The following is a 26,122-nucleotide window of genomic DNA, read 5'->3' on the forward strand; positions in this document are numbered from 1 at the left end:
AAAAATCTTATTGCTTTATTCAGATTCCAACATAGCTTAGCTTAAAATTACTGAAAGTCCTTTGAGAATCTCTGTAGAAATCACTGACTACTGTTCAGCAGAGATCAGCTTAAACCAAAGAGATTGAAATGATGCTGGAATTCAAACTGAGTAATTTTTTATGAACTAAACAACTTTTCTCTTGTCTAAGAAGAGCAATCCCCATAAACTGCATTTCTAGACCTTTGTTTTGGGCTCCATTTCTGTTTGGTTTACACAAAACTTTGAAATACTCTGTGGATGGCTTTATGAAATTAAAACTTCCAAACAGTCTTCTAACAAACTTCTAGAATTACATACTAGCAATATCCTATCTTCTTTGACTTAAAAGTGCATACACATTCAAAAGTTTTATACATTTCCTAGACAACTTTTTAACAGACAGAAATCCTATCAGATGTTTTAGTTCTTGAGGGGAAAAAAAACAGTTAAATTCACAATCTTAACAAGTGTTCCATGGAAAGCCTACTACATTTTTTCTTCTGGGAAATCAAACCACGAGGATCTGTTGACAAGTCTCTTTGGCAGTCTTAGTATCAATGGCTCTCTTTCTGGACACTCTACTAAGGAAGTCCTGGGGGAAGGCAGTTGACTGGAAGGCGCTGCTGGTGCTTCCTGAACATAACTGGTTACAGCTTCTGTGTGAGAGGTGTTACTGCTGGTATTCGCTGTGGTAACACTCTGATCAGCTGCTATTTCTTCAAGTTTGACATCAGCATTTCTAAAGTCACCATCTGAGTTTTCCCTTGTGGCAGGGATACCATACTTTTTGTCTACCCCAGTTTCCTCACATCCCATCCTCCTCAGAAAAGAAGATGGAGACTCATTTTCCCTCTCATTTATCTGAGTTGTGCTTGTCCATGTAATACTGCTGTCCCATTCAGTATTTTCTGGCTCCTTGCTACTATCACTATCAATCGTAATCACCACCGGAGAAGACTGTACTGAGTTACTCATGTAATGTTTCCGGTGTTTCTTCTTATGCTTCTTCTTTTTCTTTTTAAGATGCTTTGTTGTGTCTGTTGCTTTTCCTTCGAAGACAATCTCCACACTTGGACTCCTCATTTTCTTCTTCCTTTTCTTACGCTTTGTCTCGCTGCTTGCTCGATTGTCTGACAGGCTATCTTCATTTTTGCAGCAGTCACCAAATTTTGAGGAAGTTTTCTTGGAGTCATTTTCTCTTTCTAGATTTGTGCTCTCCATGAATGCATTCTCCAGGTGGCGAGTTTTGTACTTCCTTTTTCCACCAGGCTTTTCACTTTTCATTCTGTCAGTTCCTCCAGAAGGAGTCCTTGATCTGTTGCTTGACCGACTCCTTGATCTGCATCTTTCATAGCAGTAATAGTGTCTTTCATGGAGTCCCCTCTGGCTATGCAGATCTGTCCTCTCAATAAATGATCGTATCCTGTACTCTGGACTAGTAGATTGCCTTGAGTAAAGAGTGTTAGACCGGGTCCTCCTTCTGCTGGAGGATTCATAGCTGTCTCCAAACACCTTTCGACTACAGAAAGCAGAACCCCACTGGTGTCTACTTTGATAAGTGTCTCTTACGTAATAGCGATCACTGTCTCTACTTCTTGATCTCCTTTTACTGTGGCCTTTGCTACGTGATCGTGATCTGCTCACTTCTCTGGATGGAGTGCTCTCACCACTTAGAGAGCCCCTCTGGCTTTTCAGAGAGGCTCTGGTGTCATGAGCCCTGGACCTTCTGCTGCTTCTTTTGCTCCTATGTTTGCTACTGTCTCTGCTTCTCGATCGTCTCCTTTTAAGTTGGCTTTTGCTACGGTGCTCCCTTCTAGACCGATGGCCATGACTGCCTCGACTCTCCCGTGAACAGGACTGTGGGCTTCTAGACTTTCCTTTTTTACTCACTCTGTGATTCCAAGGGGAGCATACTGTGTCACTCCCTGGAGAGGGGCTCCAACTCAAGTCCTGTGGATGCAGATCCTTTCTTTTACATTTGTTCTTCTCACCCTCTTTTGATTCCATCTTCTCAACTGCAGGAGATAAACAGCTTCTACAGCTTCCTACATCCTCCCTATATGTTGGGGAATGTGGCGAGAAGCTCCTGCTTGGTTCACTGTCACTCCAGCTGTGACACTGGACTGGTCGCTGTTTCTTCACATCTTCCCTTTTCTCTTCCCTGATGGACTCCTCAGAGTCAGAGGACAGCTCAACCACTTCTGGTGTCCTCTCAGCTAACGGCTTAACATACCCAACAATGACACAATTGTCTGAGGAAGAGCCACTGTCATTTGAGTCAACAGTAGCCTGTAACTCAGTCTGCAGTTTGGTGCTTCGACTCCCTGTAGCAGAGTCCTCATCAGAACTTTCTGATGACTCCAGAGGAGAAGCTATGGTTGCACGAACCTCTTCTGAAATGGAATAGGAAGGGCCTGGAGTTTCATCATCCCAGGGGGCCTGGCCAAGACCAGGTACAGACAAACTATTATCTGGCCCTTGTGAGTATGCCACATCTGGAGATATTGTAATAATTGATGAGTCTGAGTGGCTTCCTTCCTCATATGATGGTGCAGGACAGTCATAATTGGCATGTTGGTCATATGCTTCTAAGTTAAAAGGACAACGAGCAAAACTGATGAATTCATGCAGGAAGTGTTCTGTCCGATTCAGCAAAAATGGCTTTAAATCATCAGCAAAGGCCTGACTTTCTAGATCGTATCTAGTTACATTACTCATGACAATGTGCTGTACAATATTGATCAAAGATCCATGGGCACCAAACAGGACTGTAAGTTCTCGCTTCAACCAAGGAACCAAGCGGTGAAGGCAAGCAGGGTTGCGGCGGAAGAACTCTGCCGAAATGTCTCGGTATCGGCCACCATCCTGAATGCTGCGGATGCGCACACCAGTGCGGTACAGAGCCCTGCGGAAGTTGATCATGTCCTCCTCCTGAATCTGCCTCAGAGATCTGCCCTCTGCGCTAGCCTTTCTCCTTGAGGCCAGCCTCCTGATCATCTGCTGAATCTCTCTGTGCCTGTGTCGCGCTGGTTCACTTGACAAGCCTTCAAACAACATCCCATTATCTGGAGGGGACAGCATCCTTCGGGAAGGGGAACTGCGCGTGCGGCGTTCCCTTGTTAAGGTAGTACGGTAACGAAATCTCCGGCCATCAGGGCTGGCAAAAGAGCTGGTTTCTAAGGGGCTGAGTATGTACTCCTTAAAGTCATCTTCCGCACGAATTGTATGGAAAATGGAAAAAAAGGGTTGCTTGCAGAGGGGGCATTCTGCTTTGTTTTTTGACCATTCTTGGACACAGTGGAAGCAGAACCTATGCAAGCAGCGATCTAGATATGCGACATTGTCAAATCTATCCAGGCAGATGGGGCATTTGGAGTCGGGAGATGCATCTGTTGGCAGCTTACTGGTGCTGGCTTTTGGTGAAAAATTGCTGTCTTCTGCAAACTCCTTATCTGAAGTCATGTTCTAGAAGACAGAGACAAAAGATGATTACTATCACAGAGAGGCAAAAATCCTACAGTCTAGATGCAGAAACCTGTAACAATTGCTTTTAAGGTTGCAAAACCCAGCAGAGGCTCTGAGAGAATGCTGAACAAAGAGGCAGCATGACCAAGCTACTTTGTTCGGCTTCTCCTCACAGTGAGATCTAGCTCTTCAGTGCTTCAAGTTTTACACAGCGCTCGAGTCATGCTAGCATAGATGAAGGTAACAGGCAGGCCTGTCTTCTGCCCCACTCTTAAATAACTCCTTTGATGCAGTCAGTACGTTTATGACTTACATGGTATCCTCCAAAATATAGCTTAAAAAATCTAGCATTTATGCATAAAAAGTATGAGAACAGTTAGTTCTGTCCTTTAAGACAAACCAGCCAAAAGTAATTGCACTCGGACTATATTATCACCTTCCAAGTTCTGCTGGACCTGTTCTATTCCTGCACACTCTGCCCCTCTTTGCTGGGCATTCATGCTGGACCACACACAGCTGGTTGGATTAGACAATCTCCAGGGATGTGTTCCTGCCAAAAATAAGTATTAAGACAGAAGCAGAAACAACCAGATGTCACTCCCACACCCATCCTCAAGTACGCACTGCCTTTTATCTAGTCAGGTTGTTGTGCTGGTTTTGCCTGACATAGTAAATTTTCTTCACAGTGACGAGTCTGGGGCTGAGTTTTGAATGTGTGTTGAACACAGGGTTGATAATACAGAGACGTTTTTGTTATTGCTGAGCAGGGCTTACCCACAGCCAAGGCCTTTTCCGCTGTCTGTACTCCCACGCTGGTAAGTAAGTTGGGAGGTGGGAAGGAGACACAGCTGGGACAGATAACCCAAAGTGACCAAAGGGATATTCCAGACCATATGACATCATGCTCAGTATATACAATAGGGGCAAGAAGGAGGGGAGGTGGGACATTTGGAGTGAGGATGTTTGTCTGCCCAAATCACTGTCACACATGATAGGGTTCTGCTCTCCTGGAGATGGCTGAACACCTGCCTGCCCATCAGAAGCAGTGATGAATTCCTTGTTTTGCTTTGCTTGCAGGCGTGGCTTTAGGTGTCCCTATTTAACTGTCTTTATCTCAACCGATGAGTTTTTCAGCTTTTACCCTTTCGTTTTCCTCCCTGATCTCACTGGTCAGGGAGTGTGCGAGTGGCTGCCTGACAACTGGAAGCTGGCTGGGATGAAATCACGACAGATGTCAAACACGGTCAACAAAAAAAATCCATCTATTTAAAAATTATTTTAGGTTTTGGCGTTACTCTAAGGCACTACAATTATGCAGAAGTAAGTTACCACGCTATTTCAAAAGCCATTAGCCCATGTTTTGCAGCCGGCCTGGCAGCAGGCCTTCCCCGCCGGCAGCAGGGATGGGGCAGCACCAGCGCTCGGGTGCCAGGGGCGCAGCCCGGGCTCACAGAACTGCCCACGCACCCGCGGGGGCTGAGCGGGCCCCGGCCCCGCGCCACCGCTCCGCCCCCTGCGGCGCCGCCCGCGCCCGCTCCCGCCGCGCGCCACCTGCCCCCCTCGCCTCGGGAGCCGCCAGCCAGCGCCCCGGAGGGGACCGGCACCCCGGAAAGGACCGGCACCCCGGAAAGGACCGGCGCCCCGGAAAGGACCGGCGCCCCGGAGGGGACCGGCGCCCCGCCCGCCCCCAGGCCCGCACTCACCGCTGCCGGGCCCTCGCTTCCCGTGCGGGCCAGGGACGCGGCCGCCTTCAGCCTGTGGCGCGTCCGGCAGCGCCCGGCGCCGGGAGGCTCCCGCCGCTCCTCTCCGGGCGGACGGCGGCAGCGGGCGCCCTCCGCCAGGCGCCGGGACGGGTCCGCCATCGGCAGCGGCGTTGCCACGGGAACGGCTCCCCGCGGGCGCGGAGCTCAGCCGGGCCCTACCGGCAGCGTGGCGCCGCCGACATCGTCACATCCGCGTCCCGCGCAGTGACGCCATGCCGGGGGGCGGAGGCCGGGGAGGGGCCGGGGCCTGGATGGCGCTGTTGGCGCCGGGCCTGCAGCTGATTCTGCCGCCTGGTGCGTGCCCGCGGGGCGGGCGGCGGAGCGGCGAGCGTGGCGTTACTTCCCCGGGACCGCAGAGCATCTCGGGGGCGGCGGCAGCCCCCGGAGAATAAAAGCGAGGGGAGTCGCGGCGGGTGCCGCTGTCAGCGCGGAACGCGCTTTGTTCCGCAGGTGGTGGCTGCCGTGGTGGTGCGTACCTGGGGCTTCGTTCTCTAGGGGCGCGGGTGGCCGCCCGGCGACGCTGGAGAACCGCTTCCTGACCCAGGGGTTGCACTAGGCAATGGCAGAGCCTACCGGGGACACCACCGGGATCTTGGCATTGTCTCCGAGGCTGCAGAGGAATCCATCGAAGGCTGGAAAAGCCGTGTGGTTGGTTGGGTAAATAAAACATAAATAGCACGTAGGAAAGAAGAGATAGATAAAGCATAAACCGTTATTGGGAGAGAGAAAAATACCTCTTCTTACTGATTTTTACTAGCACATACCTGCAAGAGACACAGGTGTGCAAAGGACACAGCAGGTTGCCATAGGTGGGGCACAGCCTGCCACAGTACCGGTATGTATTACTACCAGAACTCGTGTAAAACACGAGCACAGCCAGCCCTGTCCCTTTTCTTACCCACAGTCACGATGGACTAAAGTTTGCAAAAGCACACGTGAATTCACTGATCCCCAGAATACCAACACAGCCCTTCTGTTCCTGTGATAACCCTGCCCCATATCCTTAGTTATTTTACTTATTCCCACGCACCAGCTGGTCCTGTTTCCTGCTCAAGAGCAAAGGCGTGCACTGGCGCTTCCCAACAGGCGCTCCACTTCTGTAGAATTCCCCAGGTAGCAGCATGGGCCTATCCATGCCCTGCCTGGACCCAGGGCCTGCTTCTCACCGGGTAGCCCACCTTGAAGTTCGCTCAGGAGTTACATCCCTGCCTCCAGGACTTTTCCCTGGTGTTCAGGGCAGATGCAACCTCTCTTGTGTCCACAGCAGGCAGCACCAGGCATGTGGGCTGTGACCTGCAATCCTGCTTTGTGTGTGGGTGCCAAGACTCACTCATTTCACTCCCCAGTAGGTGCGCCTGGAACACACATACCCGTTCTGCCCCAGTGGCTGGAGCTGAGACCCTTGCTGTTACCTGCACCCTTTGCTGGCATCAGGACCCTTACCCACTCCCATTGCTGCCATGGGAAGGATTTGTATCCCTAATAGTTGTACTCTGTCAACCTCCTAAATGCTGTATGCATGTGTCAGCTCTTAGGCAGGGTGGGACCCTCTTGGATAGTTCATCTCTGGGTCATGGAAATATAAAAGGCATTCCAGGATTTTCACAGGGGTTTATAATTTCTGAACTGAAAACAAACAATTCTGGAAATAAAATGGATGTGTTTTGAGGTGCTGGTTTTCTACACAGCTGTGAAGAGCAGAACTCATGGCTCCTTTCCCACTGCCCACGCGGATTGGCAGCACCTCATCCCACAGACCTCTTGAAGCTGGGGAACAACCTTTGCTTAGGGAGCCTCGCCCTCCTTCCTCTGCCATCAGGTCCTCTGGGGTCCCTTGGTCAGCAGCAGGAATTTTCCCTGGCAGCAGCTTTGTGGGAGTAAGAGTGTGGAGAGGTCTCATGTCATCCTGAGCAGCAGCCACAGCACTGGCAGTGCCCATGCTGCTGACAGTGGGATCTGCAGCCCCTGACCACTGACAACCCCCAGCCCTCTTTCTGGTATGCCCTGGCACCATGGACAAAGCCCCCTCAGGCACAGCAGCAACAGCTCCCTGGGAAAGGAGGTCAGTGGGAGGTTCAGACTGTTCAATTCCTGAGTATGTTTAGCTTCTCCCATCTTAGCGGCATCACCCTGCAAATACATGAAAATTGTCATAGACCCATAGCAGTGCTCCTGCAAAGGTTTCTGTGCTGACAGGAACTCTGCCTCTTCACTGACTTTCTCTGAGCCAAAGCTGACTGGCTGGATCGTTCTTCACCATCCACACCATAAGAGCTCAGCTTCAGTTCACTCTTGTCCTCACTGTGGTGTTGAAGCCTTCTCCAGCTTGCAGTTATCCACTCCCTTCCCTGGCTAGCTGGGAATCTCCAGCAGCATGACACCAAGAGCAGGAGTTAGTCTCTGAGCACCAGCCTGCCCCAGGCTGGGTCCTCTTTAGTGTTCATCTTCTCGACCATTGTTTCAGGTTCCGCCACTGGCATGCACCTGGGGCTGCACGTGGGCAGGTATCTGTCAGTTCAGGGTTTTGGCCTGCTCTGCTGCAAACCTTCCAAGTGTTACTTTGCAGCCAGCTCCACGGAAATCTCTCTTTTTTGGCTTTGTTCCTTCAGGGCAGCGAGTGTTTGTGATCACATAGAGATAGATGCTTTTCTTCCGAGCTGCCACGAGATGGCAAAATACTCCCCGGCATCCTCTCCAAGCTAGCTTGCCCGCACGGTAGGCTGGAGTCGTGCGGGACTGCGGGAAGCAGCAGCAGCAGCAACAGCAGCTGAATTTCTCTCCCTCCATCTTAGCTGCTGCTCCGTGTGCGTGCTCGGGAATGCTTCTGCAACAATCTCCGGACGACGGAGACCTGTCCGTTTTCTCTTGTCCCTGAAGTCCAAGGCAGAGACTGTGACTGCTCACAGGAGAGATTAAGCACTCGATAATGTCCCTGCTGATGACAAGGACTTTGCACAGTGACAGCAAGAAGGCAGGGAAACTTCCTCTTTTTATGACACAGCCTTAGCTAACTGAGAAACCTGTGTGGTGTTTCTGCATATATTAAAAGAACTGAGAGCCTCAAGAGCTTTTTCTTCTCTACCCTGTCTTGACTATTGTGTGTCCTCTCTCCTGTGCTGCTGTCACAGCTCAATGCTAGAGTAAATGTCAAGGGTCCTAGAAACATCTTCAGCTCCACATACTGATGCTGACTTCAAGTCATGTCAAGATGATGGCAGAAGCAAGAAGCCACTTTTACCTCCCCTGTAACATAGAAGTGGGATTAAAGGCCCCACAGAGATTTAGAAAATACCTCCTTCTAGTCTAAAGGGAAGGTGCTGGGTTTGGCTGGGGTAGAGCAAATTTTCTTCACACTATGGGGCTGTGATTTGAATTTGTGCTGAAAACAGTGTTGATAATGTAGGGGAATTTTTTTCTGCTGAACCAAGGCCTTTGCTGCTCCTCACCCACGCCATCAGTGAGGATGCTGAGGGTGTATGAGGAATTGTGAGGGGACACAGTAGGGACAGCTAACCCCAAATGACCCAAGGGATATCCCATACCATAAAGTGCCATGCTTAGCATATAAATCTGTAGGAAGAGGAAGGACGAGCAGGAAGTTCAGAGTCATGGCATTTGTCTTCCCAAGTCATCCTTACATGTGATGGGGCCCCACTCTCCTGGAGATGGGTGAACACCTGCCTGCCTATGAGAAGCAATGAATTAATTCCTTGTTCTTCTTTGCTTGTGTATGTGACTTTTACTTTCCCTATTAAACTGTCTTTATCTCGACCCATTAATTTGTTCACTTTCACTCTTCCAATCTCTTCCCCATCCCACCATGCGGGAGTGAGTGAGTAGTTACAGGGTGCTTGGTTGCTGGCTGGGGTTAAACCACAACAGTCCTTCTTTGGACCCAATGTGGGGCTCAATAAGACCAGATTATGACAGTCTAGATTGGAATGTACTAGATGAAATTGTCAGTTGTTATGGCTGTTTAATTATTAATAAACAGGCTCCAGTACTCACTTGCCTGACCATGTATTATAATCCAATGCTTGCTGGTAGCTGTTTGCTGTAGTGCTATGCTTATCACCTCACACTACTGTGCCTGGGAACGTTTTGATAACAGCCACGATGCGCCTGGGCTGGCAGGTGGCCAGGGCGTTGCTGCTGTCTGCTGCTGTGCTGGACAGGCTGGAATTCCAGTATGAACTTGAGCCGAAGGGACTGTGACCTGTGGATGAGGTGCACAGTGGGTGATGGTTCCATAGTCCAGGGGAAGAGTGCGAGGAGTCCTTCTCCTGAAGAAGAAGGAGGGGCAGGAGGTGGTCCAGGTGCCAAAGCAGAGATTCCCCCCCTGCAGCCCACGGTGGAGCCACAGTCAGGCAGGCTGTCCCTCTGCATCCCGTGGAGGTCCGTGGTGGACACTGTAATTGCTATAGCAGGAACCACTTGTTTCTAGCCAGCCTAGAAGCAAGGGGAGGAGTTCATTACACTATTAAACCCTTCAATCTGGCACAAAATGCCCAGAGGTCAAGATTGTAGTGGATGTGCCTTTAAATTGTTTGTAACCCATTATTTGAGTTTCGCTTACAAGAATTACTGTAATAGGAACCATATGAACCAATGGAAGACGTCTTATAGTAAGCAATGCAAATGCAGCAGTGACTTGACCTGAGCTGGCTCTAGGCCATAGTACCACACCACACCACCCCTCCTGTCCTGAGTGACCAGCAGAACAGATAAAGCACCAGCTCATGGGCCCTGAAATTAATTCAGTTGACATTCTATGGAGATACGTTGACATTTGATGGGCTTTTGCAGGGGGTGTCCGTAGACTAAGGGAATGATATCTGTGTGTTATATCAAAGGATGGAGAGGGGATGGGGGGTGTCAATGAGATTCTATTAAATCATGTAGGACTACAGCATGGCATAAATTGTATGAAGTAAGGAGTAGAGAATGTACTGAGTTTGGTTGGGGTAACTTTCTTCACAGTGGCTAGTATGAGGTCATGTTTTGGATTTGCATTGAAAACAGTGATGATAAGCACTTTCTGTTGCTGCAGAGCAGGGCTTCCACAGAGCCAATGCCTTTGTTGCTCCTCACCCACACTAGCAGGGAGGAGGCTGGGGGTACACAAGGAGTTGGGAGAAGATGAGACACTGTCAGGACAGCTGGCCTCAGTGGATTCAAGGGCTTTTCCCACCTTGTGGCATCATACTCAATATTTAAAGCTGGGTGAAGAAGAAGGAAGCAAGGGGGATGGTATTTATCTTTGAAGTCAGTGTTATGCATGATGGAACTCTGCTTTCTTGGAGATGGCTGAACACCTGCCTGCCCATGGGAAGTGGTGAAGGAATTCTTTGTTTTGTTTTGCTTGTGTATGTGTCATTTGCTTTACCTATTAAGCTGTTATTATATCAGCCCATAAGGTTTTTCACTTCTACTCTTCTGATTTTCTCCCTGATTCTGCTGGAGGGGGGAGTGAGCAAGCAGCTGCATAGTACTTAGTTGCCTGCTAGGCTTAAACCACACCTATGAAGTTTTAAAGCCAGTTGTCTCATTTTTTAATACACTTATCCACCCCTCTCTGAAGAAGCTGTCTATGAAGCTGCTCATTGACAGTGTTATATATTCCACTTCCCCTTCTTTTTCAAACTCTATGTTCAGCTTCTGCTCATGTACTTGCTCATAGAAGTCAAGAAGCACATAGAAACCCCCTCAACCTGCTTTTGGGATTTAATGAGAAGGGCTTTGACTCAGTGTTCAGCATCCACTGTGTTCTCCTCACCCATGAAGATGCAGTTCAGAGCAGAAAGCCTGTGTTTCCTGTCGCATTCAAAGTGATACAGCATATAACTGTTTAGGCAGCATTAACCATTCAGATTATATCACCAGAGATGGCAAAAGGAATATATGCATAATGCTGATGAAATCTCCCTCAGATCTTTTTTATTTCTTTTTAATCCTTTTTAATAAAGCATAACTTATATATCAGAGCAAGACTGGTTTATTAGTCTTGAAGTGGTTTGTTTGTTTAGGTTTCAGGGGGTTTGTTTGGAAAAACTGTGATCAGCATGCTTTTGATTAGCATAGCTAAGAGGATTTTTGTTTAATGAAATGATTAGTTGATTCACGCAGGTATGCAGCCCCACTAACAGCTGCTTCAATGGAGACAAAAGACTGTCCTTCAAATACAACCTTGTCTCATTAACATGAAGCAGTACCCATGGATACATTTTAATTACAAGGTTGATAAGAATATGTAAGGTAGCTAGCCCTGGTGCCAGTGAAAGTTATGGAACAGATTATCTTGAGTGTGCTCCCATGGCATGTACAGGACAAGCAGGGGATCAGGCCCAGCCAGCATGGGTTTAGGAAAGGTAGGTCTTGCTTGATCAGCCTAATCTCCTTCTATGACAAGGTGAACCACCTGGAGGATGAGGGAAAGGCTGTGAATGTTGTCTGTCTGGACTTCAGCAGAGCCTTTGACACTGTCTCCCATAGCATCCTCCTGGAAAAGCTGGCAGCCCACAGCTTGGACAGGGGCATCTTTGCTGTAACTGGCTGGACTGCCAGGCCCAGAGAGTGGAGGTGATGGTGCTGCACCCAGGTGGTGGCTGCTCACCAGCGGTGTTCCCCAGGGATCAGTGCTGGGCCCAGCCCTGTTTAACATCTTTATCCATGATCTGGATGAGGGGATCAAATGCATTCTCAGTCAGTTTGCAAATGACACCAAGTTGATCTGCTGGAGGGCAGGAAGGCTCTGCAGAGGGATCTGGACAGCCTGGATCCGTGGGGCAAGACCACTTGTGTGAGGTTAAACACGGCCAAGTGCCAGGTCCTGCACTTGGGTCACAACAACACCGTGCAGAGCTGCAGACTGGGGAAGGAGTGGCTGGAAATCAGCCCAGAGTTAATGGGGAGTGCTAGGTGTGCTGGTCGATAGTGCCTGAACATGAGCCAGCCATGTGTCCAAGGTGGCCAAGAAGGCCAATGGCATCCTGGCCTGTACCAGCAATAGTGTGGCCAGCAGGACCAGGACAGTGACCATCCCCCTGTACTTGGTGAGTCCACACCTCAAGTCCTGTGTCCAGTTCTGGGCCCCTCACTACAAGAAATATACCAAGGTGCTGGAGTGTGTCCAGAGAAGGGCAAGAGAGCTGGTGGAGGGTGTATAGAGTAAGTTCTATAGGACAGGCTGAGGGAGCTGGGATTTTTAGTCTGGAGAAAAGGAGGCTCGGGGTGACCTTATTACTCTTTACAACTACCTGAAAGTGGGGGTCAGCCTGTTTTCCTAGGCATCTACTGACAGGAGGAAAGGACATAACCTCAAGTTGTGCCACGGGAGGTCCATGCTGGACATCAGGGTGGATTTCTTCACTGGAAGGATGGTCAGGCAAGATGGTCAGGCATTGGAACAGGCAGCCCAGGGAAGTGGTGGAGTCACCACCCCTGGAAGTGTTCAAGAAATTACTGGATGTGGCAATTACAGTAATGGTCTAAATGCCAGGGTGGTGATTGACCAAAGATTGTGCTTGATGATCTTGAAGGTCTTTTCCAACCTTAATGATTCTATGATTAACATCATAGCTGAATTACTTAATGAAGGCTATTGAAAACAAGCGAAAACAAGAAACAAATCATTAGTCAGGCCACTCTGGGCTAAATACAGCTTTAAATCACTTTAATATATGATGATAATCAATTTCTCAAAAGTTACACCACCAAGAAAGCTCGAACATAATTGCTTCATTCATGCATTAAATTCTGTTTGAAAATGGAGGAATTGTACAATTTCAAAGTAGAGCCCTAACAGAGACTTCTGTCTCCTTAAAAATAATTATATGTTTTCATTATCCTTTCTATTATTTATGCAATACCACCTGTAACCTAAAGGCTGTATAAATAGAGATTTTGGTAAACAAATGCAAGTTCATAGTAAATGGAAACCATACAATCTTTTAAAATCCCAAGATGACCAGACATAAAATGCATATAAAACCTAAACACAGTACTTCAGACTAGAAGAAGCTCCCAGGTCACCACAGACCAAGAAGCAAAAGCTACAACTTCTGTGGTGAAAGACTAAAAAAGATGTATTCATGGTACGAGACAGAGAAGGATAAGGGAGAGAGACAGGAAAGCAGGATTCAACACTGAGCCCAAAGCACATATCAGGGGGTGATATGTCAGGAGGCCCTGTTCAATGACATTGCAAATGCTTTGTCATTAGAAACACTGAACAGACCTGGAATTGGTTCTTCTGCCTTGCTGTGCTGCCAGATATCTTTTAAGAGTTTGGACAGATGGGTTTCATTTCCCTACCTGCAAACACAGACAGCGAGTTTTCTTGATGCATTGCCATTTCAGATCTTCCCTACTGTTTGCTGCTGCCGTCTTCAATCCCTCATCTAGTGCTGTGACCACTTCAAACGATTCTGTGTTCCCAAACATAAGTCAATACTACAGGACTTTGACTTGCCGATAGAGACTTGACAAAGCTGTGTTAACACATGAACGCAAGCAACCAAGAAGCAAAAGTGCACAAAGCCTTTGCAGAAGCTAGACGGCAGTGTTGGTACATGGTCTAAGGCACAGGCAAGCTGCTGCTCAGGTTTTGCACAGTGGGCTCGAACTGTGGAAACTCCGTTTACAGGAAGCAGGTTTCCACCTCCCTTTTTTGTCATCTGAAGAAAAAATGGTTTAGCATCTCTGAAACTTCCACCTCAAAAACAACAACCACAAAAGGGGCGCTCAGGGCATAGGTCAAAGCAACAGCCAAAAAAACTCAAGTGAAGTTCCCAAAGCAGAAACAACACACCATTTTCCTTAATAGTAAAAGGTTCTTTTTCTCTTTAATTCAAATTTCTGCCGGTGAGTAGATGGTCCAGTGACACACCACTAAATGAGCTTGTCACTAAGAGGAAGTTACAGTTTTTGAAATGACTCTTTACATTCAAATGAAAGAGAGGTGGAGGGTTCTGCCACAGACACTGGAAGAGACAAATGGTTAAAAAGATAGAGACCTTCAAAGACCGTATGTTGCCCCAAGCAGCCGTTAATCAATTTTACTGTGGTTCAGTGAGTTTTAATGGTTCATTTGGCAAGTTGTTGCTGCAGCAATTTATAATAATAATAATGTCATCATAATCTTTTAACTGGGTACAGCTGTGTGGCTATTCAGGATTGCTCTAAAAGTGATTTCTGGACTTGGTGAGATGGAAAAACAGAGCCAGTTAGTTCCCTTAGTTCCTTCCTCTGTGCCACACATCACACTTAAGAACAGAAGGACAACAGTCACTCTAAGGCAAAAGAGAAGGCATTTTCTTCCACGCATTTTGAAATAATTGCAGCAGCTAAGAACACAACATGGCCAACAAATAAAGACAGCATTTACTTCATTCATATTTTGTGTGGTACTGATTATAGTCAATAAGACAACGTATTTTTACTCAACAAACCATTTTTTGGTAGAGTTGTTTTCATAGTCTTCCACTGCAAATGATATAAATGATTTTGTGATTCTATCCTTGTGCTGATTCAAGTAGCAAAGTAATCAAAATTACTAAAATTATGAACTGTAATTAATTGCTTTTAATTGTGAACCAAAAGCTCAGTGCCAGCATAAGAGCACAAAAGAAAAAAAAAATTTAAACCCTAACAAGTGAAATAATTTGCTGGTTATGCAGCTTGATAATCATATATTGTCTTTTTTCATCAGCTGCAGTCATCCTGCTGTCACTCCACATAGCTACAAAGGCTTTCAAACACAGGAAAACATACTCTGTGTTCTCTGTTGTCATTTTTCAGATGTAACTGTGGGTGGACAATACATTTTGCAGCAGGTAGAAGTGCCTATTGCAAGAAGGAGAAATTCATAGCACAGACTCCTTTTCAATTCCTTCCCCTTTTCCTTTCTTTAGAAGATTAAATCCCAAATCCATACAAATTACTCGCCTGACTTGGGGCAAGTAATCCTATCAATGTAAATAAAAACATGCAATTTTAAAAATCATGCTCTGTGTAAACATCTGCGGTAGGCTTCAGATCCGTGGCAGACATGAAGCTTTCTATAACTGAGATAGTTGTTCCCAGTGTTTTCAAGATGACTATTCACATACAAATGCATGTGCTGAACTTCCATGTTCAGGACGTAAAGCAAATTAATTCAGTTTGAGCTACAAACAAGCACCAAACTAAAATCCTTTCAGCGTTGCTATTCATTCATCAGTATTTATGTACCACTATGTGGTACCTTTTAAATCATAAATTCACGTACCTGAGAGGGACCAATCTAATTTTTTACTTATGCCTCAACATATGTTACATACGAGGTGAAGGCTTCCTATAGGGGCTGTACAGGTGATGAATGGGAAGCCCTATCCCTGGGGAGGCTTCACCTGACAGCCGATCAGGGCAGAGAAAGCTTCCACAATCGGGCTGCAAGCGACTGCCCACTTGCTGGTGGGGCAGATGGCCGGATGCCCAGGAGAAAATGCCCGGGAAATCGGGCTGTGAGAGGAGCCTTAACACAGAGAAGCAGTTAGCTGCGACACAACCAGTGCCATTTTGCTTTGAGTTCCTTGGAGGGATCAGGGGCTTACGTGGAGGGTCAGCTTGGCTCTCCTCTCCCCCTCGCCTTTCCTTCCTTGTAGTCCTGCTTCCCTGTCTGCGCCTGTCCTGCCGCGCTCTGGCGCTTCCCCGAGGCAGCTCGTCACCGCGACAACCTGGTGCTCCGCTCTTTTCCTGGCGGAGCAGACATTGCTTGCACTCAGCGTGTAGCAGCCGCCGTGTTTCCCGCATTGCCCACAGCAGCCCCAGCCCGCAGCCGTCGTTCGTCGTCGCCGCAGACACGCTGCCGCTCGGAAATCGCGCCCGGCCGCCCGCAAGCGCCGCGCAGGTTCCCCGCAGCTCGCAGCTGCCGAGCTCTCTCTGCCGAGTTGACGCTAACCGGGCGCCCGGGGCACAGCGGTAACAATCTTATCCCCGTCTTCTTTTTCTTTCTCCGTCTCTCTTTCTCCCTCTCTGTTCCCTTTTCCATCCCCCGTCGGTAGGAACACTTACCCTTCTTTATCAATAAACAGTTCTCAGATAGAGCATTGCTGTGTTTGTGCTTTATTTTCGTCTGAGAAATCTATCAAAAAGAATCCTCCCCGACTCTCCCTTTTACAGCAGGACGGGACATCACCATACTCTCTTTGCAGGATCAGACTACAGGGATGATATTTACCCAAGTACTGTAACTCTCCAAGAAGAACTTACATTCTAATGTACAATATGGCACACAAAAGTGGATGCCAAACTCTTGACAGCATGCAGGGTTCAGCTGATCTCTCTGTGGAGCTAACCTGCTTCCAACTGAATTTTTATACTACTTGCATTCCAAAGGCTTGTGGACTACATTTTATGTGAATTTTGCAGCTGAATGTATTTGCTTATTTACCAGCTCATCACCTATTACAAGAAGAAAGTCCATGACTTCAACAACCCCTGCCTTTGTAAAGCTGGGCTCTCTTCTCCACAGAGAGGAGTTGTCCAGGTATTTCACCTCAAGAGAACTAAACAAAGCAATGTTAACATTTCAGTCCTTGTTTCCATTCCTGGGCTGATACATGGCACCTAATACACCAATTCAAAAGGTAGCCAATTAAGCTAATATGCCTTGCTTAAGGCAATGCAACATCGGGCCACAGCCTACAGATTTTATTTCCTGCAACCAGAAGGGTTTTGCCTCAGAAAAAATGGAGACATTTAGCCTAGTGCCAAAGGTGTTAGCAATAAACCCCTCCTCAAATAATTGCAGTTCATTAGGCTTGATCTCAAGCTTCAAGAAGGTCTGTCAGAACTGTTGTTAGAGTCGTGTGTAAATGTAACGCTGAGATTGCCAAATTTTTGTGAGGGTGCTAAAGAGAGTATACACCCCATGGAGTTTTCAGTCTTATGTAGAACTGCTGCAAAAAGAACAAGTGAAGGGAAATACAGTCGTGCCTGTTTCCCTGAGCAGAAGCTGAGGAGATGAGCTAGTAAGAAAGTTGTCTGTGCTCACAGGCAAGGTGAGCGCCAGTGATTGACCACAGTCCTCCTGTGATGACACAGCATCTCCCAAGCCAGACAAGGTTTTAAAGAGCCTTTGAGAACACAGCTAACATATAATTTTTATTAAAGACTTTTGAAACTGTACTGAAACATAGCCACTGCTGTGATGGGAAGTGTGGGCTACAAATGGATGACAGTGAAAGACTGTAGAGATTAACAGAAAATAAAACCTGTGGTGTTACAGTGCACTGTCCCAGATTGAAAGACAATGAGTCTGATATTTAAAAATCTGAGCAAGATGGACAGTGAACAACCATGGTCTGAGGGGTAGGATAGGAAGGGAAATAGCTCCACTGGGCAGGCAATGGCAAACTACCCTCCTCAAGATGAAGCAAGTCAGCAGAGGGGGGTATTTTTCCATCCCCCTTAGCCTATCCAGTACAAGTAACTACATGGGAACATCAGCCACTCATAGATGATTGACTTGTATTTTTCCTGACAGATTGTTTCTTTCTGAATGGTCCATTAATTTTGACTTCCAGCAAAAAAAATCCAGTGCCAAACCAAACAACAACAAACCAAACTTGCATAGGGAATTTTGATTTTGGGTAAAAAGAAATGTTTTACAGTAAGTAGTAGGACAGACCCACAAATTCAGAAACAACTTTTATTACTATTCCAGATATAATGAGATATATTAATATGTATTAGGAAAAAGTACAAATATGTAATTTAATATGCTCTATAAAGTGGTTGTATCTCAAATCACTAACTTTATATTTGAATGGATAATAAAGATAATTTGCAATTTCTTGAAATAGTAAAAGCTTAGAAAAACACAGTTTCTTACAACAAATCTTGATAGACTAGAATAAACTGTCTGTGTTTTCTGTGCAAGATTCACCCACAGATAGTCTATGAGTAAGTAAATACCACTGTCAATTTTTCTTAATTAGGAGGCTTTTACTCATGAGGAAGAAAGAAGCATAACTACATCTCAAAACTACTTCGCTCATGCTTCAGCCTGTTGTTGGCCAATTTATCTTTTTCAGCCACAGTTCCAAACGGCTTCTGGGAAAAGAGCTCATTTGAAGAGTACATACTTCTAATTTTGAAAGCAGTTGTAAAAATAGCTCAGTAGGATTCTTATTAATAAGCATATGTTCTTTTATTGCTTCCTTAGGGTCAAGCATAACTCACCTTTGTTTTTTGCTATTTAAGTCAGGTAATGAAACTGTAAGTGATGCTTTAGAAACCTGTATAAAACTTCTGTGCTGAATTAAATGGGCAATGTCATTTGCTATATAGAACTGAGTTACTATTAGTTTTAGAAGACAGCAAGCTGTGCCTGCAGCCCACTGATAATTTACGTTTTCACAGTCATATTTTTCACTAAAATAAATGTTTCTTTCCCTGCTATGTTCTGTGAAAAATCCAAATGAAAAAAAAAAAATGATTGATGGTATGCATGTGAATGTAGAAAGCTGTCAAATTAAATCAGGCACACACCCCCATCCCTCCCAGGGGACAAAATGCGAAACAGAGACTTCTGAAACCACTTGCCCTTTAGAAAATGAGGCCATATCCACCAAACTAAAGTTTGACTCGCTTTCCTGACACAATCAGCTCAGCAGACACAAAGTCATGCCTTTGAAAAAAAAGTAGAAAAAAGCCTGTGTCTTCCTTTGCTACATTTATAATAAGTTTAAGCACAACTTGCCACAAGTTTAAAATTAAAAACTGAAATTGAAGTCAGGTTTTTGCTAAGTTCACACAATTTCCTTTGAAAATAGTAAAGTAAAAGTTTTGAAATGCAAGTAAGAAAAACAGAGGCAACAGACTCTTATTCTACGGTGTAAAAATTGTACTTTAATGCTATTAAAAGCCTTGAATGAGGCTTGCAAGCAGCATAAAGAACTAACAATTAAAAGCCAGGAGATAACGCCTATTTCATATTCCATATTTACAAATCTGTAATTAAGGACTTCATTGTCCTCTCATGTCTGCATGGATAAGTTGAATTACTCTAGTATGAAACTGATTAGGCCAACATATGAGAACCTAGACAGACATTGTGTCTTAACAGCCATCCAAGAACTAGAGATCTAGCTTAAACTGGCCAACAAAGTTTTCTAGGCCATCTAGTTTTTGCTGAAAGATCGGTGACTTGGTTTTCATCCATGGGCCAGCTGAGTCTGGCCCAATGAATTATTACTCAATGTTTTGTTCTCAAATTTCTTTTGAGTGCCTTAAAAATGTGAATCAGGCATAAGTCACCAGTGCACTTATTGCCTGCATGAGAGTACAAACATCTAAGGGTAAGAGCTGTAAGGGGTTTTGCTACACCAGAGCACCACTAACTCCAAAATACATCAGTGACTTCAGCTTAACCAGTTTGAGGTGGGAAAATGCATGTACCACCGCCTGAATTTGCGACATTATCTGTACTTTTTCTCCCTGAAAGTGCCCAGCCTTGCACATACAAAAGTTGTTTGTGACAGACAAAGATCACAGACTTCTCCTTGCATAGACTCAGTGTGGATGTTTTGTCTTCTGAAGCAAAAGCTTTAACAAAAAAGTTACCTGAGTTAATGGATTTTTCATAAGGGACATATGGCAGAGAGATGCCACAGGGATGATGCATCCTCAAAGCCAGTGAGGTTCTCCTGAGCACCTCATCCATTTGCTGCTCTTCATCTTTCCACGGCTTCCAAAATGTGCAAAACTAACCTAATTAACCTTAAACCATGGCTTTTGTTGAACAGAATGAAGAGGAAGGGAACAATATGGAATTAACCTGTGCATGGAGTGAGAGTAGAGACATTTTTCCGTTCATGTATAATGCCTTTTGATTTACAGAAAACCATGGGGCATATGAGGTATAACCAGGATGTTATCTCTACAGCTGGCATTCTTGACTTGTTCCTGGTGCCTCACCCTAAGAATTATGCATCAGTCACATACTTTATGGCGTCCTACTGACCTTGAAAGTAGCAAATTGCAGCAAAGCTGTCTAAATGCTTCAAAAATATCAGGTGAGCTTCAGTGAAAAATTTCCCAATTACTTACAGTGAGAACAAGGTAACAAAGAATCAAGAAGGTACTTTTTACCACTAACAAAGCCCAACATAATCCAACACACTTCAACTACCTACACAGGTACATACTATAAAATATGTTGCATTTCCTAGACAGAGTCTCAACTGACAGTGCAAAAATCAACACCCTTACTTTTTTTCCCCCTTTCATCAGGGTCTGCTAATGATACAGTAGGACTGTAAGCTGAACAGAAAAGCATATTGTTAGCTTTTAAGTTTCATCTCTCTTTCCCAACACTGACTCTGGATCCCTCTGCTCCCAAATCCTCCAGTGCACACAGGAGCTGCCATGTTGGCTTTTCCTGTGTCAGAACAAAGCTAGCATAAGAAGGAAATGTCAGGAATGCTTATCTGGGGGTGAACTGCATCTGTCACTAACCAGTTCATAAGGAAAGCTGGCATGTGAATTATGTATCTAAATAAAATGTATGAGGACACAGGAGTGAGGAAATGGACAAACTTTGTGTGAGGTAGGGTTTTCTGCTCTGTTTTTTCACCCAGAGAAGATCAATAACTGTAACAAAGTTTGATTTTGTTTGTCCTGAATACTAGGCAGCATCCCCTAACATCTTCATGAACTAAAGAATTAGTAAAATAATATTTCATTTAGCAAGCAGCACGTAGAACCACACCTCTGCCTTTAGAAAAGATGCTTTACAGTGGCTTAGCCTTGCTTGCTGAGCTGATGTTCCAGGCTGCACTGTCTGCCAGACTAGGCAATTTGATTTCAAACAATGAGGTCCAGTCACGAAGTGAGAAGATTAACTCACATCCGTTATAACACCTTTTGAGGCAACTCATTAAATCAGTCTGGCTGTGAAGTCCAGCACACCTGATGGCATTAATCTAATGTCTCATCCTGGTCCTGAGGTTATCAGTGGACAGCTGTAATTACAATTGATTGAAAAGACATTTTCACAGAGGAGTTTCTGTTTCCTGGAATTCAGGCATTTCTGAATATTTTTCCTGTGCTGCCCAGTCCAGTCATTTCAATCTTATTATCTCCTAGCAGGTATATGTACCTTTTTAGTAGCTTGAAATCAAGGCATGAAATTGGCAATATTCTGATGTCAGGCAAGCTCTAAAGTTAAGCTTTAAAGACAAGCTCATATGGTCTTTTACTGGCACTGTATCTATCTTCTACAACCTCCTACATCCTCCCTATATGTTGGGGAATGTGGCGAGAAGCTCCTGCTTGGTTCACTGTCACTCCAGCTGTGACACTGGACTGGTCGCTGTTTCTTCACATCTTCCCTTTTCTCTTCCCTGATGGACTCCTCAGAGTCAGAGGACAGCTCAACCACTTCTGGTGTCCTCTCAGCTAACGGCTTAACATACCCAACAATGACACAATTGTCTGAGGAAGAGCCACTGTCATTTGAGTCAACAGTAGCCTGTAACTCAGTCTGCAGTTTGGTGCTTCGACTCCCTGTAGCAGAGTCCTCATCAGAACTTTCTGATGACTCCAGAGGAGAAGCTATGGTTGCACGAACCTCTTCTGAAATGGAATAGGAAGGGCCTGGAGTTTCATCATCCCAGGGGGCCTGGCCAAGACCAGGTACAGACAAACTATTATCTGGCCCTTGTGAGTACGCCACATCTGGAGATATTGTAATAATTGATGAGTCTGAGTGGCTTCCTTCCTCATATGATGGTGCAGGACAGTCATAATTGGCATGTTGGTCATATGCTTCTAAGTTAAAAGGACAACGAGCAAAACTGATGAATTCATGCAGGAAGTGTTCTGTCCGATTCAGCAAAAATGGCTTTAAATCATCAGCAAAGGCCTGACTTTCCAGATCGTATCTAGTTACATTACTCATGACAATGTGCTGTACAATATTGATCAAAGATCCATGGGCACCAAACAGGACTGTAAGTTCTCGCTTCAACCAAGGAACCAAGCGGTGAAGGCAAGCAGGGTTGCGGCGGAAGAACTCTGCCGAAATGTCTCGGTATCGGCCACCATCCTGAATGCTGCGGATGCGCACACCAGTGCGGTACAGAGCCCTGCGGAAGTTGATCATGTCCTCCTCCTGAATCTGCCTCAGAGATCTGCCCTCTGCGCTAGCCTTTCTCCTTGAGGCCAGCCTCCTGATCATCTGCTGAATCTCTCTGTGCCTGTGTCGCGCTGGTTCACTTGACAAGCCTTCAAACAACATCCCATTATCTGGAGGGGACAGCATCCTTTGGGAAGGGGAACTGCACGTGTGTGGAGGCCGGTGGGCCTATGGACAAAAGAACAAAGGGAGTCCATTGGTGGAACCGTCTCCCTAAGTCCAGAGATCCTCCCCAGGTCAGGGTGACCAAAGAGGCTTCCCCCAGGATGCTTTGTTCTATTATGTTGATGTACCCCAGTTCTGCTCCCCTGGTTGGCCCTCTGTCCTCCCTGCCCCTTTCTACCTTATATGCCCCTAATCTAGAAAGTTCTCCCTTCCCCGCTCTCCCACTGGCCCTTGTCCCTTTGCCACTCCCCCAGACTTTCCCCATTGGTTCCCGTGCCCTAGCCCCACCTTTGTACTGCCCCTGCACCCTCAGATCATTGGTCCCTGATGCTCTCCCCACCCCGTATATAAACCTGGACTCTCCATTATTCTTGGTCTTCATCCCTGGACCCCTTTGTGTGGCTGGAATAAACTTCCCCTGTGGAACCCCATACGGAGACCCTTCCTGCTTCTTACATCGTTGGTATGTTTGGAGCTATCCAGTGTGATGTGTGCGCATGTGGTGGCCTTGCCAAGTGGCTTCCCCTGGAGATGCTTTCAGAATGTTGCAGCACTTCCATCAGCACCCTGCTGCAACACACGTGCAGCGTTCCCTTGTTAAGGTAGTACGGTAACGAAATCTCCGGCCATCAGGGCTGGCAAAAGAGCTGGTTTCTAAGGGGCTGAGTATGTACTCCTTAAAGTCATCTTCCGCACAAATTGTATGGAAAATGGAAAAAAAGGGTTGCTTGCAGAGGGGGCATTCTGCTTTGTTTTTTGACCATTCTTGGACACAGCGGAAGCAGAACCTATGCAAGCAGCGATCTAGATATGCGACATTGTCAAATCTATCCAGGCAGATGGGGCATTTGGAGTTGGGAGATGCATCTGTTGGCAGCTTACTGGTGCTGGCTTTTGGTGAAAAATTGCTGTCTTCTGCAAACTCTCAGCTAACAGAAAGCACCAAGTATCTCCTACATTTTAAGATTACCATTTGGCTAGTCAGGTCATCCCTGCTGCAGAGCACCTTGGAGCATGAGTCACATCCTGACCTGTGAAGGACAGGCTGAGTTTACTCACTGAGATAAGGAGTTTTTCCAAGCAGATGCTGTGCGTGCATCTCCCATCTCTGTTCTTGGCTCTTAGCCAAAGAGTGCCCACAGGGTCCCAACTTGCAGTAGATTAAAGGCTCTTTTTTTTTCTTTCCTTTAGTTCCTTGTCAGTCTCAAGGACTGGTCCTAAGTAACTATCTCATCTTGATGTGAGCTGCAGGCAGCTGTTGGATGGCAGCATTGCTCACTAATATGTGTAAGGGAATTGAGTCAGCAACTTGGAAAACAAAGGTTTAGCTTCCACAAATACACCCAGTTGTGAGCTATTTTACTTTTTAAAATAATCATGTTCCAAGGGGGAAAAAAATAAAATTTGTTTCAAAAGAAAATTAATTATTATTGTCTAAGCAAAAACACAGATTCAGTCTTGCGGACATGAAAGGACATACACAATCTAAACCAGCATCATAATCAAAAAGACAAAGTATGTACACCATGCAGCCACTTACCAAAGGGACTGAATATTTGCAAAATTGCATGCTGCTCTTGAGGAGTTCTCTGAGTAACAATTCCAAGGGGAGGTACAAAGAATTTCAGCATGCTCTGCAGACTTTTATTCCTGGACATGGAACAGTATTTAATATTCCCTGGCACAGGCTCTCCTGTGCAAAGCCTTCAAGCTCTGAAATGCACTGTCTTCTACCAGCAAGCTGTACATCCTCCTGTCAATCCTCACACTCCTGCAGGCATGCACATCCACTGGCCAAACAGTGCCCACATTAGCAACCTGACGCCTTAAACATATTCAGCGCCTGTCCTTTCGTTGGCTGATGGCAAAGAAGCAAGTTAAACTGGAAAGGTCAAGTGGAAATCACTGAACAGAGTGAGCCATATTGCAGACATCAAGTAAAGCAGGCAATGAGTTCTCAAGCTATGTGAAAACTGGGTCAAAAGGGCCTGAAACAGAAGCTGTTTAGCAAAGTAAGAAACCAAGGTTTTATTTCAGCAATGGTCCATGCAGCAGTATTGCTCTGTGGCCAGGATGTGCTTTGCTTTTGGCTCTGCTCAAGACCAAAGGCAGTTTTGAGCTGTAAGACAGCAGAGGTTGTACAAAGCAGATGCAAGCTGCATTGGGAGCAGCAGCCATGTACAAAAGCAGGAAGGTGAGCAGGAAAAAGCAAAAACAGCAATCCTGAAAAAGGGAAGAAATTATGTCACATGCTTTCACAGATAGCCAAGACAGCATTGAAAATCTTCCATACTCACTAATAGGTAAAACCACACATACAGAACTTTTAACCTTCCAAGGATTTCATGCATACTGTCCTCTTAGGTCACAACATCTTAGCTTCCAGCCTGTTCACACAAAGACTAAACCTAATGCCTCAAAAGAAGAGCAGTAAAACCAGCAGTGACTCCATCCTCCTCAGAGAAGGATGCTAGCAGGACAGTAGTTACAAGGATCCCTCTAATACCCTTTGGTAGGCATTTCAGAACTTAAAAAGGTGTTGCTTTGTGATCCTGGGCAGCTGGTCCTTCATTGCAATGCATTCAGAGCACACAGCACTGAGTGTAGAAACAGGGAACCTTGGAAAAAGAGATGCATGGCAGGTGTGAACACTACTAAGACATCCCATACTTTTCGTGGTGGGATGAAGTCAGAAAAAGCATTCCAACCCAAGACTACAGGAATTGGAGTAAGACAATACCAGAATCCTGCACTGAAAAATTTACCTGGACATTTGTACAGAAATACAAAGGGCACAGTGGTTTTACTAGAAGCCTTATCCAGTTACCCCAAAATTATCTGTCCTTATGTCTTGGGAAAAACCAACCAACACTTGTGAACAGGGACTGAAGTGACATCCTACTGCAATAGCAGCTTCTTAAAAAGAGGATAAGCCAGGTCAAGCAGAGACCGTAAGGGAGAGGATAACAGAGGTAATTCACATCCTGTCTTGCTTCCATGACAGCTGAGCCCTACACAGAGAAAGGCTTCTGGGGTTTCCTCCTCTGCTCCTTGTATGCAGTAGAAATGCTTCTTTTGTTGTATGCCACATCATTATGTTGCAGCTGGAGAAAGAAAAAACCAATAAGCCCTTTTTGTACTTGCCTATAAATGGTCAGGTCATGAAAGAAATGAATTGCAATAAATTATGAGGTCCCACTCAAACTGCAGCTCTCAGTAAGAACAGAGTATTCCCAGGTAAGCAGCCACTTGCCCATTTAATTAATTTCAGGGTTTTTTTGACTAGATATACTTTGGACATCTAAACAACCAATATGTAACAGCCTGGTTTTGGGAGCCAGCATGTTCTGTAACCGTGGCAAGTTCTCAGAGTCAGGCTGATGCTGCAAGGCATGAACTGCACGTTTAAGTTATATAAGCAACTTTCACTGGAGAATATATAAAATGTCCAGATCTGGTACTATGCCTTATGTTCCTCTGCTTCAGTGTTTGAAAGTTAAAAACTGCTGCAAAAGCCCCAGAGGTT

General features: G+C 45.8%; 2 protein-coding genes across 3 annotated transcripts in view; both read right to left on the reverse strand.

The window, feature by feature from the left end:
- TOPORS (TOP1 binding arginine/serine rich protein, E3 ubiquitin ligase) lies at positions 1 to 23,520 on the reverse strand. 2 transcript variants are annotated; one of them, XM_042015252.1, is made up of 2 exons: positions 23,215 to 23,520; positions 1 to 3,161 (listed from the first exon to the last, which is right to left on the reverse strand). In XM_042015252.1, the coding sequence occupies exon 2, from the start codon at positions 3,100 to 3,102 to the stop codon at positions 508 to 510; it is 2,595 nt and encodes an 864-aa protein (XP_041871186.1). In that variant the 5' UTR covers positions 3,103 to 3,161; positions 23,215 to 23,520; the 3' UTR covers positions 1 to 507. The 2 variants fall into 2 exon arrangements, with proteins under 2 accessions (XP_041871186.1, XP_041871185.1); XM_042015251.1 differs by lacking the exon at positions 23,215 to 23,520 and adding an exon at positions 5,190 to 5,417 and having other exon boundaries at positions 1 to 3,486.
- The window catches only part of LOC121658391 (E3 ubiquitin-protein ligase Topors-like), a 17,327-nt gene continuing 10,327 nt past the window's right edge, over positions 19,123 to 26,122 (reverse strand). The window contains exon 2 of the mRNA XM_042015276.1: positions 19,123 to 22,599. Within this exon, the coding sequence (XP_041871210.1) occupies positions 21,505 to 22,599 (1,095 nt within the window). The 3' untranslated portion in view covers positions 19,123 to 21,504. The remainder of the gene's footprint in view (positions 22,600 to 26,122) is intronic.

Source organism: Corvus kubaryi, unplaced genomic scaffold (genome assembly GCF_017639235.1).
Source record: "Corvus kubaryi isolate FWS band 111438036 unplaced genomic scaffold, C.kubaryi_AGA036_p1.0 split3-37296, whole genome shotgun sequence".
Classification (NCBI taxonomy): domain Eukaryota; kingdom Metazoa; phylum Chordata; class Aves; order Passeriformes; family Corvidae; genus Corvus; species Corvus kubaryi.

Excerpts from the sequence above, each read along its gene's own strand:
- TOPORS (XM_042015251.1), bottom strand. The coding sequence starts at position 5,348 with ATGGCGGACCCGTCCCGGCGCCTGGCGGAGGGCGCCCGCTGCCGCCGT. Across the intron at positions 3,487-5,189 it reads GAAGCGAGGGCCCGGCAGCG|AACATGACTTCAGATAAGGA; the intron begins GTGAGTGCGGGC and ends TCTGTCTTCTAG.